This window comes from Tiliqua scincoides, chromosome 4 (assembly GCF_035046505.1).
Source record: "Tiliqua scincoides isolate rTilSci1 chromosome 4, rTilSci1.hap2, whole genome shotgun sequence".
Lineage (NCBI taxonomy): Eukaryota > Metazoa > Chordata > Lepidosauria > Squamata > Scincidae > Tiliqua > Tiliqua scincoides.
The window spans coordinates 88,084,345-88,100,778 of NC_089824.1; the positions used below are offsets into that span (position 1 = coordinate 88,084,345).

General features: G+C 44.1%; 1 protein-coding gene across 3 annotated transcripts in view; it reads left to right on the forward strand.

The window, feature by feature from the left end:
- The window catches only part of CDH9 (cadherin 9), a 143,991-nt gene extending 127,951 nt beyond the window's left edge, over positions 1-16,040 (forward strand). For all 3 annotated transcript variants that reach the window (XM_066626538.1, XM_066626541.1, XM_066626539.1), the window contains 5 exons: positions 1,446-1,582; positions 3,374-3,495; positions 11,649-11,766; positions 11,863-12,114; positions 14,603-16,040. In XM_066626538.1, coding sequence (XP_066482635.1) covers positions 1,446-1,582; positions 3,374-3,495; positions 11,649-11,766; positions 11,863-12,114; positions 14,603-15,090 — 1,117 coding nt within the window. In that variant the 3' untranslated portion in view covers positions 15,091-16,040. The remainder of the gene's footprint in view (positions 1-1,445; positions 1,583-3,373; positions 3,496-11,648; positions 11,767-11,862; positions 12,115-14,602) is intronic.
- Positions 16,041-16,434: the final 394 nt, after the last annotated feature.

Sequence of the window (16,434 nt, forward strand, 5' to 3'; positions counted from 1 at the left end):
CTCATACTTATACATCCCTTACTACCAAAACCATTTATGGCTGGTTTAGATGACTCTTTAGAAGCAATCAATAAAAGTTGTGTCTGCTCATGCACTGCACCTGTTCTTGCTCTTCTCCTTGTTTCTGAGTGAATTTGGGCAATTTCCCTTTATCACATGGGGAAGATTATGACAACTGCATCTCTACATGCACTAATACACTAATAGGTAAAGATAAACTTAGCACAAAATGAACAGATCAAAGAATGAGAGTTCTTTTTTAATAGGCCTGGGGTTGTACAAAAAAAAAACCAGAAAATAGAAAAAAGTAGGAAAAAAATAGAAAGATCTTAACATTGCACTCAAAAAGATAGCACAATGAATGCCAGACAAGCCTGCCTGAAAGAAGCTTTCCACAGCTGGGGTTCCACCACTAAGTAGATCCTTTTTCCGGTTGCTATCCATAAAGCAAGGGCGTCCAATAGCAGTTGCGGACCTACCATAAGGTCCGATGGGGCAAAAGCCTAAGGTGCAAGGCACCAGGACTCTGCGGAAGCCTCTCTGAGGCTCCTGACGGGAGCGGAAACTGAGCAGAAACTGAGCCTCAGGTGAGTGGGGGGCGGCAATAGTCCGTGGGGGCCACCATCACGAACCTGGGGTGGTCTGCTGCTACCCAATAGAGGGCCCCTGAAGCTGATCTCAGCCAAAAGACAGACTGGTGTGGAAGATAATCTTCTATTTACTCTATTTACATCTGTCCCATCTCACACACACACACACACACACACACACACACACACACACACACATATATATATCTCATACATGTATACAATATATCCAAATTTTATATTTATTGTATAAATATATATACACATATATATTGTCAAAGGTGCTATCATCAAAACCTTTGTGCATGTATAGGATATAATAATGTAACTATGTAAATGTAACAGTATTTTAAAAATAGATTTAACTGGTATTTAAATTGCATTAGAAGGAGCAGCTTGGAAAGCCACCCCCCCCCCATGCAACTGTGAGAAAGAAAATGGCATGCTGTGGTGGGGGAGACATTTGCAGACTCATGTCCCTCACATTCCCATGTGGTCGGAATCGGCTCAGACATATTGTCCCACGTAACCCCAGAGGGATCAAAACACATTCAGGAGCAATAACAACTGTGAAAACTAGAATTATTTAAATTATTATTTCAAGATGACAAGCAAATGAAAAATACGCCTTATGGTCATATTTAACTTTTTTTTTCTTCTGTTCATATATCCTTTTTTTCCCTGAGTAATGAAAGTAGTGATTTCACATACAGATTTTTTTAATAAATGTTTATGCTTCAAAACTGAATGAAGGTCTGAAGTTGTACATTCTACGATACCTTTGTCAAAGAAACAGAAGTTAAAACCACAATAAAAGTGCAGTGGAAGATCATGAGATGTGTTAAAATTTGACAGATATTCTCTGGATCGGCACACTGATTTGGACAGAATATTCAACATCCACTCAGGAAACGGGTCCATATTTGTCTCAAAGACCCTTGATCGAGAAGCAACCCCATGGCACAACCTTACCGTCGTAGCAACTGAAATGAGTAAGTCCTACGTTCATCATGAAATTACTTGAAATAAAAGGGTATCCTTCAACGTGTTTCCAAGCCTTTTTCTTATCGCACACTATCACAGCTAATACTGTTTACATATTAAATACAGCGATCTCCCACTCCTCAAAGTATGTAGTTGTGATTCAAGCAACTACTGTTTTAAAATTTAGTCCCTCTGAAATAGTGTGGAGGGGGAAGACTTATAAACTTTACTATAAACATAAATGGGTTTATATGCCAATTCCACTGTCATGTGTTTCCCAAGAATTCCAGAAAAAGTAGTATAATGAGGATGCTCAGAATTCTCTGATAGAGATCCCTTGCCCCTTCCTTCACAGACTGCAGTTCCCAGAAAAGTGGGAATGACTGTCAAATCAGACTGTTACTCTGCACCGCCAAACCCCCGCTCCGCAGATGTTCATTTGCTGACATGGTTGCAGTAGCTACCCTGGTTGTTCCAAAGCTAATCAGAGAACACTTAAAAGAGTACTCCTGTAGCAGGAAATGCTCTAGAAGAATTTCCTGCTGCATGCAGAGGTTGGACTAGATGACTTCTGGAGTTACAATTATATGATTCTTTGAAACTATTTCTGCCCATATATTTCTGTGCACATTTCTGCTGTCCACTTTGCCTGCATGTTTACTAACCACAGCATCACCTCAACACAGTGGCTGCAGTCTCTGACTGGTAAAGCAGAACCCTAAGAGCTGATACAACCATGCCAGTAAGTCATGTAGCTTTATCTATATTCTTAGACATACAGTAATTATTCAGACCACTGTGAAAACACCAGGAGAACTATCTTTCAAAAGTTATTGTTTATATATATGCTGGGGCAATCAATATTCTAAACCAGGGGTACCCAAACCCCGGCCCTGGGGCCACTTGTGGCCCTTGAGGCCTCTCAATGCAGCCCTCAGGGAGCCCCCAGTCTCCAATGAGCCTCTGGCCCTCTGGAGATTTGTTGGAGCCCACACTGGCCCAATTCAACTGCTCTCTACATGAGGGCGACTGCTTGACCTCTTGCATGAGCTGTGGGATGAGGGCTCCCTCCACTGCTTGTTTTTTCATGTCTGTGATGCAGTAGTGGCAGCAAAGGAAAGGCCAGCCTTGCTTTGTGCAAGGCCTTTTATAGGCCTTGAGCTATTGCTAGACCTTCATTCATTCATAAAAGTGCATCTTTAATATATTCATTTATGTAAACATGTAAATTTATTCAAATTTTAAATGTAAATTAATTCTTTTTTTCCCTGGCCCCTGACACAGTGTCAGAGAGATGATGTGGCCCTCCTGCCAAAAACTTTGGACACCCCTGTTCTAAACTACTATCACTCATTCTTCAGATATTCATTTTAACTTTCAATACATATCTACAAATCAACACATTACTCACAGAACTTTTGTATCTATTTAAAGAAATGAGGCCTCTAATAAATGCAGGCAAGGGGGGGATAGAACCAACATGTTTTAAACTTAGACTGAGGTCTGCTAGAATACAACTCCAAAACAAATATATCTTATGCAGCTTTTTGAACAGTTTTTGTCATTTTTCCTTGAAATCAATAAAATGTTACATCAGATTTGATTTTTTTTTCCCAAAAAAGAAAAAAATGCCATCATGCCTTGATACTTTTAAAACATGCTAGGGAAAAATATATTTTGAAAAGGGACCTTATGTATTGAAAACCATCCATTTCCTGATTATGCATGATCAGGAAATGACATTAATTGCCAATAAAACATTATTGTCACTCTGCATTCATTGTTTGTTTACATTTCAGGTAACCCCAAGCAGAGTACCCAGGCACCCATCTTCATTAGAATTTTAGATATAAATGATCATGCACCAGAGTTTGCCAAGTACTATGAAACTTTTGTTTGTGAAAATGCAAAAGCAGGACAGGTAAATACTATGTTTACTGTACCAGCCTCTTGTACCTGGTTTTTAAATTTTTCTCTTTCTCAGGAATTTGTACATCAAACCGTAATGGTATGAACAGCACACTTGAATGTGCTGTTCTCTTTAAGTCACAAGACTTTAAGTATACTGAAAGTTCTGAATGAGAAAAAACAGCAGATGTCCCTGAATCGTAATGTCCTCAAAAAGACTGCCTGTTTGAAGCTTTATCACATTCACTAGCATGAACAAATGCAAAACGTGAAGTACGTAATCCAGGAAATTGACCACAAATCAAATCCAGTTGAAATGGACCGGAATTCAGTTGATAGCAGAAATTCCTATGATTGTAGCAACCCTTTTTTTTCAGCTGTCACTGTTTTGAGATTTTGCATATTCACTTGGTTCCCACATAGTGTTTGTAAGCCTTCTGCCAAGCCAAATTCAAGATAATTCACAAGGGCAAGCTCTAGTTGGACCTGAATTTCAGGATTATGTCCGAATTGTATTGGTTACGTATCACAATAGGCAACTGTGTTTCTGAGCACAGTCAATAACAGGAAGATACAATTAATACTAAAATGTGCTATATTAGTTTCTAGAACTTTGAATGTCATGGTGGCACATGATGTGAAACTAAATCCAAGATTCAAGTATGAATGACTGCTAGTGATGGGCAACTCACCCTCACCCTTGGTTGTCCTTTACTTCCTGGTTTTCACTTTTCAGCACCAATGCAGCCTCAAGATAAGGGAAGGATCAGGATACAATGCACACCCTGGTGGCACTGCTGCATTGGCCCTAGAAAATCTGTATCCTATATATAGAGGGGGAGTGGGCAGAATGGGGGGGGGTGCATTTTTCTTCTGTTTGTCCCTGTCCATTGTTTCCTAAGGGGCTCCACCTACCAACACCAAGTCTGTCATAGGCTTAGTGTTTTTCTGGTGTCAAGGGTGTGTCCGTTGTCTAAAGAGGATTTAGGATCTGACATCAATTGACTCCTCCTCATCTCTCCTATTTCGTACTCAATCTCTCCCCATGTTGTCCTCTTTTCCACTGGAACTGAACACTGTGTTCAGTTCCACTGGACTGGAACTATGCTTTCTCAGCTATGTCCAAGTTATGCTGGAGCTGTGTTTTGGTGATATTGCCCTGGTGTGTGGGGTGGTGCACCTGCATGTCTCAAGGATAGGCTTGGTTCTTCTCAGTGCACACAGTACATCCCAGAGTTTAGAGAAATGCTCATTCTATTAAAAACAGATGCACCCTACTTTTCTTTTAGTTCAGCATAAATTTACATTGGCATGCTCATTTCTTAAAAAAAAAAAAAATCTTTGTACTCAAATTCTAGTACTGAGAAGATACAGATAATGTGACATCACACTAGCAAAGCTTCTTCATAAGTAAAACTGAGAACCAAGATGTTTTCTCCTTACTCCCATACCAGCAGTGGCAATTAACAGCCACACAATGGCACAGAAATGGAAGAGGTCTTCATGTCACACTCCCTACACGTACAGAATGAAGGTGAAAAAGCTACTAGTTCGCTGAACGGGCATCTAAGTGTAAAACACACACAAAACACCCCATCTGTTATTGCTGTTACCTTTTTGATGTGTGAGTAGCACACATGAGCGCTTGTACATCAGCACAGAATCTTCAGCAGAATTGTTTAATGAAATTAAAATACTAGCAATCTCGCTTTCTTTGGAAAGATGCTTTCCATCCTATGGAAGGTGTAAAAGGACCAAAGTAATTGCACTCATATTTAGAGAAATGGGTGAGCCCAGCTGCTGCTTGCCCCAACAGTACTTTGAGTGTTCCAGACTCAGGTGACTATCCCCTATACCACACTGGGCTTTCACAACTAGTTATGCATCTCCCCCTGGGGTGTGGTAAAAATTTTCTGACCACCTGATGGGATAATACGAATGACAAGATTATCGCAGGGTGAGAGAGCTCACCCTGGGGATCGTCTACTCATCCATATTGGCTCACTGAAGGTACCAAAAGATGTGCAACTCATTTGCACGATGACACTCATTGCTTATATAGCATGTGCCAAATGATTCGGAATCAAAGTCAGATGAACCAGGTTTTTCCAGATTCAGTTCTGAGCCACTGGACCACCACAGCAAATTGAATGCAAGCAGAACCACATCCATATCCCACAGAGAAAAATTATAATAGGGCAGCACATATCTCTATGTACACTTACCCACTGTGGGTGCAATCCTAACCCCTTATTTCAGTGCTTTCCAGCACTGGCATAGCAGTGCCAATGGGACGTGTGCTGCATCCTGCAGTTGAGTGACACTCACAAAGCCCTCCTCAAAGTAAGGAAAGGTTTGTTCCCTTACCTCAGAGCTGCATTGCCTGGAAAGCACTGAAGTAAGAGGTTAGGATTGCACCCTAAGTGACATATTTATTACAAGTGTGACCATTTCGATACCACATGAAGGGACTCTTGGGCCTGCCTATTTATGAACCAGGCCTATGAACCACGATTTGCTAGAATTTGTCTTCTACCAGGGCATTGTCTTCTTGCTTTCCTCAAAGCAGTTACTGATAGAATCTAATTGCATGCCATTTTAATTAACTTAGGGTGCAATCCTAGCCGACTTTCCAGCACCGACATAAGGGCAATGCAGCTCTGAGATAAGAGAACAAACATTCCCTTACTTTGAAGAGGCCTCTATGAGTGCCACACAATGGCAGGATGCAGCACACGTCCCATTGGCATTGCTATGCCAGTGCTGGAAAGTTGGTTAGGTTTTGAGCCTTACTTGCCTTAGGGCACAATCCTAAACAACTTTCCAGTACTGAGGTAAGGGTGAGGGAAGGGAGCAAATATTCCGTTACCTTGAGGAGGCTTCCATGACTGCCCTACAACTGCAGGATGCAGCACATGCCCCATTGGCACAGACTGTGTCAGTGCTGGAAAGTTGGGTAAGATTTGGGCCTTAGTAAGGTCCTTTGTTGTTTTGCAAGCCTCTACAAACAAAAACTTTATCTGGTTTAGTTATGTAATGAAAGGATGCTTTTATATACTTCAAGAAGAGTTATGGAGCTAGATGATGACTCAGAGGTTGAAATTGTTGGCAGCCACTTGACCCCTACCTGGAAATGGCTACTGCAGGAGGAATAAAGCAGAAGGCAGTGGCTCTGGCAAAAGAAAAGGAAAAAAAGACCCATAATTAATCATTACAATCAAGAAGTAATGTTGACAGAATGTGTTTTAAGAAGCATGGAGGGTGATCAAAAGATATTTCAAATGTATGTTGCCTTTGACCCAATACTCTGGGCTTCTAACAACATCAGAACTCATGTTCTGCCATCACAAATGGCACGGCCTTAACCGCCCACATGTTATGCCAGAATAGGCAAGTCAGTGGCATGGGTGGGTCATGGGCAGTTCAGATAAATTTGGGGTGGCAATTGGGGCTGGCTGGGGGTATGTTAAGGGCAGGCTGGAATTGGACATCACTGGCAGTGGCAACATTGCTTTGCCCCAGACCTGGATTCGAGATGTCCTCTTGGATTTACTCCAGCCAAAGACCCGGAACAGATCTGAGTAGGCCCACTGGGAAACAAGCAGTGGTGGAGAAAGTAAGTACTTCTCTGTTGCCGCCTGATCCCCGGTCAATCCATAGCACGCTGTGGAAGCTGTTCCAGCACTGCTGCATGCTCTGGGCTGGCCCAGGATAGGACTGGGTTGTGATGTGATATATTTCTTCATGGCCATAACTCCCAACATGGAAGGATGAGTCAGACAGAGTTTGTCTCCAATGCTAAAAGAAAGCATTACCCAGTGTTACCCGTGAATAGTGATATACTCTGAGAAGCAGTGGTATTCCCAGAGGGGGGAACTGCGCTAAGTTTTGCAAGGTGCCTCAATGTGCTGTGTAAGCTGCCCCCCTCTGCCATTGGAGCAAGAGCAACGTGGCAAGAGCAATGCAGACGCATCTCCTCCACTTTACTCTTGCTGCCTGGAATGTCTCCAGCAGCGATGGGGAGGGGCAGCTTACACAGTGCATTGAGTCACCTTGCAAAACTTACCGCTGTGCCCCCCATCTGGGAATGCTACTGCTGAGAAGGAAGGGACCCTTTCTGGTGACTTTTATTTACATGATTATTCGTGTCAGGAAAGAAAAAAAAACTTGCCAAGTTGCCACACCCAGACAATGGCCTATTTAATCAAAGATCAAGAGTTTCACCCCAAAATGTGTCTCTTTTACATGCCCCTGTTGCAATGGAACATCAACACCAGACGTGGGAAGTGGTGAGCAGTGATTTCCAAATCGATAATGAATGAGCAAAGCTCAGATAGGTGGCTGGATGCCTGGCAGTGGTGGACTCTTGGGAACAGGCAGATAGAAAGGCAGCTAAATAGATGTACACCTAGACATTTCAGCTGGTAGGATTTTCCTGCCACTTTTCTGTGCTTATTCTCAGTGGCTCATGTCAGCTCTTTTGTCTTTTCAGATAAAGACCAAGTGGACTCAGCTGTCTTTCTGAGTCTGCCGGTATCACCTTCAGCGAGTGCTTCATGGGCTTTTGTTTTGTTTTATTTCTACTCACAGCTTCAGCTGAGCATTGTGCTTCATCCCTGGGACTTGAGCAGGGATGTGAAATCTACTTGACATGTTGTAGTACGTGTGGAGTAGCTGTGATTGTAATGTGAGGCATTAGAAGTGGCTGTAGATTGCAGGAGGTCACTCTTCTTGAGCTTGCTGAGCAAGGCAAGGAGAATTGTGGAGCGCAAAGCTGAAGCTAGGAGCAAGCTGGCATTTATGAACCTCTAGCTAGATGCACAGTTCTCAACCCTGAAGCAATGCACAGGTGTCACATAACAATATCTCTCTTGCTTTGCCTTGCTTGTAGTGGGAAGCTGAAGCCTGAAGTGGGAAAGGGGAAGGCAAGAATTTCCAAGGCAAAAGAGAGAAACCTGAATAGATATTGGATGCAGATGCAAAGTGTGGGGGAAAAGAAAAAGGGGTTTCTTCAAGGAGTAGAGACAGGGTGCCATTTAAGCATGAAGGGGTAGGGGGCATCATTTTCCCACTTGTGTTTCAGATGTAGTGAGATTAATCAGTAGTTGATATGAATTTTTTTTTTAAATACATGCAACAAACAGCGCAATTCTAAGCTGCCGTAAGGCACGTTTGCGACTCCTTGTGAGTCGGCAAGGCCGGCACACAGAGGCACACAGGCCTGCGGAGGCTGGAGTTTCCAAGTTCGGCCGACGCAAGACTCTGGTATGGGAGGGGAGGAGGCAGGAGGGAGGTGTTCTGGGGCAGGGGGAGGGCAGCTGGCAGGAAGCCCCAGAGGCAGGCAGGTGGGGAGCGGGAGGTGGGGCTGGGTCCCGGCAGTTTTGCTGGATCCCAACCCCCATTCCCAGGGAGTTTGGAGTGACTTCAAGCCGCTTTGCTCACTTCAGATTTCTGCCACCTCAGGAAGTGGCACAAGTCCAAGGAGACCCATAGGGGCCAGGATACCTTACCCAGAGGTAAGGGGAAAAGTTTCCCCTTGCCTCTGGCTGAGCCACTTTGGGCACCTATCCTGCGCTGGATACAGCGCAAGCCTCTTGGCTTGCCTGTTCCAGCGCAGGATAGGATTGTGAGCAAAGACCTTTAACACACAACTATTTTTTTTGAAAAGTAATCTGGAATATATCAAACAGAATGGCTTTGAACAATGCTGTGAATTTTACCCTTTTGTATTGAAATCTGACGTAGCGCCCCTAGAAAGAAACCAGAAATACCCCCCATGTAATTTCACCCTCTCTCCTCATAGTCCCCCGTGGTTTCCGAAACAAAAAGTAAAGGATGGATTGGATATAGTGACATATATACAAAGGGCCCAATCCTGTTCTCCCTGCCCGCCATTGCAGCCACACCAAAAATGAACATGCTGTACCCAGGGGTGTGGGGGGGCAAATCAGGAATCTTTGGAGAAGAAAAGAATTATATCTTCTCACCCTCCTGCTAATTTGCAGAACACTGCTGCTGGTCTAAAGGCCAGAAGGCATTGTGTCGCCAGTGGTGCCACACAGACCTGACAATGATAGGATTCTTCTGGCAGAGGAGCTGGTATGGGGGGCACAGATCAGGGGCAGGATGGGTGCAGATCACAGTGGCATCAGCGTCTGCCATGTCTGAAATGCCTGACCTGGATACACCCCCACAAGGGTCCCCACAAGGGTCCCCACAAGGCCAACAAAAGCACTGGCATAGCTTTGAGGAATCCTATCTGGGACCAGGCAGCATCTGAAGCAGTGAGTAAAATGTTTCTTAACTTACCCCTTCTGGCTGGCCTGGTCTCCTGCCAGTACACAGGATGCAGCAGCCACTGTGTTGGAAGCCCTGTACTGTGCACATTGGCCTGGGATAGGATTGGTCCCTAACTGAATAAAGAAATGATTTAGCCTATATATTACGACAGAAGTATAGTAGGGCTCTCCAAACCCCAGCCCGTGTGCCATATCTGTGGTTTGGAAAAACCCTCCCCCTGTGAGCGGAGCTTACTGTTCCACTATGGTGCTACATTTCTTTCAAGCTGATCCTGTCACAGGGATGCTTGGGCAGTCACGTCTGCCCAAACATCCTATCGCATAGCCTTCTGGGATGCTGGGCAATAGGTGCAACTACTGAAAGTATCCCTGTGCCTGGATCAGCTTGAAAGAAATGCAGCACCATGGGGGAACAATAAGCTACAGTTGGAACAGAGAGGGCTTTTTGGGGATACAATGATCTCCAGTTTGGAGACCACTGATGTATAGAAGGATGCCTTTTTGGGGATAGGTATTACCAGGTATGCTTTTCAGACACCTGAAAGGTTATCATCAGAATGAAGAGTACAACTGGTCTGTGACTCAGCTTTTTATAACTAAAAACCCAGAGGGAACTATTGAGGCTATCATGTGGTAAGCTTATCAAAGAACTTGAAGGCCTACAATGGTTAACCCCGGCTCAAGATAGGTGCTTCTATTGTTCTGCACTCCACCAGGGGTACAGCAGGGGTCCTTTGATTGCTCTTCTTTGAAACTTGTGCCTCAATTAACATACCACTTCTTGATCAATAGCATAATCCAGTGGTTTTCCTGAAGCCCCAGCCTGAGCGCCCTGGGTAGTTCTCCCTTAAGGGGAGGGACGGGGGAAGACGGAGACACGATGCTCAGCATCACGCCTCTGATCTGGGCACAGGGATGCACTGCCACTCACCCCTGCCTGCAGCAGCCTCCCGGGGGTTGGGGGAGCCTGGCGCCAGCCTCAGCAGGGCTCCCTACATAGCGCAGAGTCCTTCAGAAGACTATTGCGACCACTTTCTGTTTCACGATTGCAAAACAGGAAGTGGTTGCGATCATCTTCTGGAGGGCTCTGCACTGCATGGGGAGCCCTGCTGAGGCTGGTGCTGGGCACCCCCAACCTCCAGGAGGCTGCTGCAGGCAGGGGGGAGTGGCAGCACACCACTGCGACCAGATCAGAGGCGTGATACTGAGCATCGCTTCTCTACCTTCCCTCTGCTCCCGCTGCCTGCAGCAAAGACTCTTCCAGAGAGTTTGAGAACCACTGGACTAATCCTATCCTGCTCTGCCTCTCCCCCCCCCCCCCAAGTGGTGCAGCCACACTGAAAAAGTACATGTTGTATCCATCGAGGGGTGGTGGAGTGGGTGGCTTTGGGAGGGAAAGGGGAATTATTAAATTATTTCCCTTTTCCCCACTGTAAGTCTCCCGCCCCACAATGGGTCTCCTTGGGCCTCTGCCAGCAAAATCACTGGTGCACATCCAAGGAGAGAAAAGGGGTGGGAAGGCTGCTGCCAGAGGGGATAGGATCTGGTGCTGCTGAATCCACCCCCTCCTGCAGCTGCCCCTCCCCCTATTCTGCCCTTCTCAGGCCCTCCCTGCCATCTTATCTTCCTCTTCTTCTTCTTCATGAGCTTCTACCGAACCCAGGATTTGTTATTAGAAAAGAACAGCAACTGCTACCTTTTCAGCTCTTGGGAGTTATGCCTTAGAGTTCTTATCCATATGAATGTCTTCCTGTATTAAGTCCATACGACAACAGTAAGAGGCCAATTTCAAATGCTTCTCAGAACTGTCAGAGGGTGAGAAGGTTAGTTTATGTTTCTGATGACATGCACCACTATTTCCCAACAGCTCATACAAACCATTAGCGCAGTGGATAAAGATGAACCTGCTCGCGGACACAAGTTTTTTTTTGAGCTGGTGCCCGAATATGCAGTCCACCCCAACTTCTCTATTGTTGACAACAAAGGTAGGCGTTCCGTATTGGTTCTAGAGAGTCTTGTTGAATCTCTTCAGCTAACGCTTCTTAATTCAATTTTGCCTTTCTCCTGTTCTTCCGGATCAGATAACACAGCAGGAGTTATAACAAGGAAGAATGGATACAGCCGCAATAAAATGAGCACCTATCTCCTGCCAGTGGTAATATTTGACAATGACTACCCCATCCAAAGTAGCACTGGCACACTGACAATCAGAGTGTGTGCCTGCGACAGCCGTGGAAACATGCAGTCCTGTAATGCCGAAGCTTTGCTCCTTCCAGCGGGCCTGAGTACCGGAGCTCTGATTGCCATTCTGCTCTGCATCATCATTCTCCTGGGTAAGTGACTCATTCCATTTCCCCTGCTGTGCAGCTGGAAATGGTTTACATGCTTAAAAAAGCATGCAAATTTGCACTGAACTCCAGCTTCTCCACCATTCAGCCCTGCAAATTGTGGCCATCCAGCTGCTAGGTGCTTGACAGCCATCCTGTTTAGAATGCTAGACTGGCAAGAAGAATCAAGGGGTTTGTTTGTTTGTCCCAGCTCCTGGAAAAGCACCAGGTACAGCCGATGAGCTGCATCTGGGTTGGTGGGCCAGAAGTTTTGCCGGCCAGCCCTTAATCAAAGAACTTTTTCTTTTCAAGGACATTTTGATGCGAGTGTTTGCACACTCCAACAATATATTGCACATGCTCAGACATCAGAAAACACTTTGGCAAAGCAAGAGTCTATCTGTCTAGAAGCACAAAGAATAACTTGGTACAGCCTACCAGGTTTTGCATACTATGCCTGGTCTCTGATCTACAGCCCAAAACTTATTACCGAAGAGTTTTGGGGTTCTGCCAGATTCCTGCAGGCAAAATCTCAACAGAGAAGCCACTGAAAACATTGGCAATGGTATTTTTGTGGATTGTCTATTTTCCAGCACTTGACGGAGGTAAATTAGGAGTCAACTCCAACAATACCGGAGAATCGTTGCTAGCAATAGCTTCCCCACTGAGGATTCCTCCTTTTAAGTAGGGCTCTCAACTGGATGACTTGTACAGTCAAACAAGTGCTGTGCTGTCTCATTATACTTCAGTCTTCAATCACTGCTGTCTCCATTTTTTAAGTTCTGGTGGTGATCATGGGTGTGTGTGTGCATGTCCACGTGGGACATGTTGCTCCACCCAACTCTGCAGGTTCCCTGGGTGTTGTATCATCCCAGACTATGGCCTTCAGTCTAGAAAGGTCTTTGATGAAACACCTCAGTTCTGAACCTGAATGTTCCTATCAACATTGATTTTTGGATTTCAATGCAGTGCAATTTAAGTTAACCATGTTTTCAGCGAATACATTATTTCAAATAAATGAAAATCAAGTTAAAAAATGTTATTGGAAACTCAGATAATAGAAATTAATGTGAATGGTATGAATTTAAATGCAATTAAACAGCCATAGCAATAATGCTGGTAGTTTGACTTAGGAGGGAACACACACACACACACACAGCAAGAACAACTCAATTTATCCCTTAAGTAGTGACTGAATTGGAGCTAAAACTGTAGTAGTGTAGTCCTATGCATGCTTACCCAGAATAAATCTTTGTTTAATGGAGCTTACTCCCGTCTAACTGTTTAGGATTGCATCACATCTGGCTTCTTGATTCAGCAATTAAATGGTTGAGAAGATTTCACATGTTCCTAACAGACCCAAATACTGAGATCAGCAGAGAGGAGGAAACATTTCCCCTGTGAAGACACCACCTTGTCTGAAGATCAGTTTGTTAAGGGTTAATTTCTGAGTATGGGACTTGCCTTATTGCTCAGAACAAGATGAAAAGTGCTAAAATGAGCTAACTATAGACTGAAGGGCAAAGAGTAATATTTTCAAATAGTCATTATTCCTCATAGAGGTGTTTGAAAATGGTGGCATTTATCTTACTCAGAATTAAGTCCTTGTGTTCAGTAAGACTTAGGTTGTAATCCTGTCTTTCACATTGGAAACAAACATTTCTACTCATAGGCAATGTGAAGGAGCCTATTTGCTGTGAAATTTTGCTTAAAAAAAATTACTACCCTTAGTACCATATAAACACACCCTAAGGTGAGAATTTTACCAGGCTGGTAAAGTTTACTTACTATGCAAGTAAGTTCACTAGGTCTGTTAGGTCTTACTCTCAAGTGAGAGTGCCTAGGAGTTGTACATGCATAAATGATTTTTTCCATTAAAATCAGTGGGGCTTAGAATTACTTGACTTTGAGCCCAATCCTGAGCTTGGTGCTCCAGCTTTGTGCCGGAGCGCACTGTCGCAAATGTACCATAAAGCACGTCTGCAAGGCTTACTGCTGGCTGGTGCTGGGTTAGCGCTGGGTGGGCACCTGTCCTCCGCTGCTTGGCAGTCTCACAGACAGTAAGTAGGGGCAGGGAGGGGTGGGAAGGAGGCGTGATGGGGAGGTGGTGAAAGGGCAGGCGGGAGGTGTGCCAGGGGGAGGGGGGCAGGTCCTGTGGAGCTCCGCTGCACCGGATCCAAGGCGTTCCTGCAGGGCCTGGCATGAACACCTTTACCTTACCGCTGACCTTTTGGTTGGCAGCAAAGTGAGTAGCCCCATTGCGGAGCTGCTTTCCTTACCTGGGAAAGTCCCCTTCTCCTGAGGTGCCGCCTACGGCAGGCTGAGGCACGCAGGATGCGCCGGGAGCTGTTCTCGGCGCCGCTGCAGCTACAGGCCACGGGCAGCTCAGAATTGGGCTACCTGTCTACAATACATCATGTCTTACCTTTTTCACCTGCTTTTTTATGTTTGTCTACCTGCTTAACCAGTTGATTTGCTCTTTTGAATCTTCCAGTGTTAGTGGTGCTGTTTGCAGCAATGAAGCGGCAGAGGAAGAAAGAGCCCTTGATGGTTTCCAAGGATGACATCCGGGACAATATTGTGACCTACAACGATGAAGGAGGTGGGGAAGAAGACACCCAAGCCTTTGACATTGGCACACTAAGAAATCCCGAAGCCAGAGAAGAAAGCAAAATGAGAAGAGATGTGATGCCAGAGACTATTTTCCAGTTCAGGAGGACTGCCCCTTTGTGGGAGAACATTGATGTCCAAGACTTTATCCATCGAAGGCTGAAAGAAAATGACTTGGATCCAACCGCACCTCCCTATGATTCTTTAGCAACTTATGCCTATGAAGGGAATGATTCAATAGCAAATTCGCTTAGTTCTTTGGAATCGCTTACTACAGAAGGCAACCAAGATTATGATTACCTCAGTGACTGGGGACCTCGATTTAAAAAGTTAGCAGATATGTATGGTGGAGACGAGAGTGACCAAGACTAACTCCTCAGTTCAGTCGCTCCAATGCACATAACGAGTTCCGTGTGGACAGAGGATGCCTCACACTTCTCAATAGCAATGTCTCTGTGCGTATAGCCCCAAGATGTATACAGAGTACAGTTGGCCTGCATCTTATATATGATTGACTTGCTTTAATTCTTGTGTACACACTCAACCCACTGCCCCCCCCCAAAAAAAAAACAAGACAGAGGGAAAACAACAGTTTATATTGTGACTGTACTCTGTTTATGCCCTGGAGCAAGCCTGAAGGAGAAAATGAAACTTCTTTTCCCTCAGTCCTCTCAGTTCCTGTGTGTCTTTCGTACAGTCATTCTAGTTCTTAAAGACATAGTATGTATTTGTTGGATTTTGAGGGAATTTCAACTATATGAGCTTTTGACTTTACATGCTGACCCTGGAACATAACTCTTATGTAAGATGCAGGCTGATTTATTCCTTAGAATGGTAGACAATGGGGGAGGTCCTGCATGGAGGGCATTCCCTGTAAACATGAAGATGTGGCGCACTAGGCCTTGGCCCAAGAATGGCATTTCTTTACTTGGTCAGTATTCAATGGGACTTAATGCCTCTGTAACTAGATAAAAAGTGGCCTACTTTCTCTTACTTGGAAAAATACAAACATAGGTGTTTTGTCTTAGTAAGGGTTTGCTTAATAAGTCAACATGAATGAAAATGGTTAGATTTTTTTAAAAAAAAACAAACTATACTTCACCCTCTCTGCCTAAGATGTCGAAAAGAAGATATTCAGCACTTATGAATGATATCTAAAAAGGCTTTTTGTGCCTTTAATAATGAGTTGGAAAGTATAATTTTTTTCTTTCTTTTTAAGGAACGCTTTGCTTAACTTTTCCTACTATTTGGGGTAATATGTACCCGCCTCATTACATAATCTGACTACACCTTAAAGATAAGAATGAATATTACTGCCATATTTATTGAGTAAAAGAATGTCTGTGAGTTGATTCATGATATTTTTATATATGTATATTTATATTTTTGTATTTTTATTAAATAAATTAGTATTTATAAATATATTACTAATTCATTTACTGTACTGCATAGTCAAGAACAGGAAATATGTATTGTAACCATGGGAGTGTTTTGTTCTGTTTTTAATGATGACCTCATTTGAACAAAACTTTTACTGTGCTCAAGGCAAACTCAGATGACAAGAAATAATCATCCTGTCTGCATGACTCTTATGCTTTCAAAGCTTCCATAGGCAGCTACAAATCACATACAAGATGTTATCAGTTCTAGCCAGCACATTCCTTTGCCCTTGCCAATGGCTTCCATCCACCCATCCAAGGCGAAACCTAAGCTAGT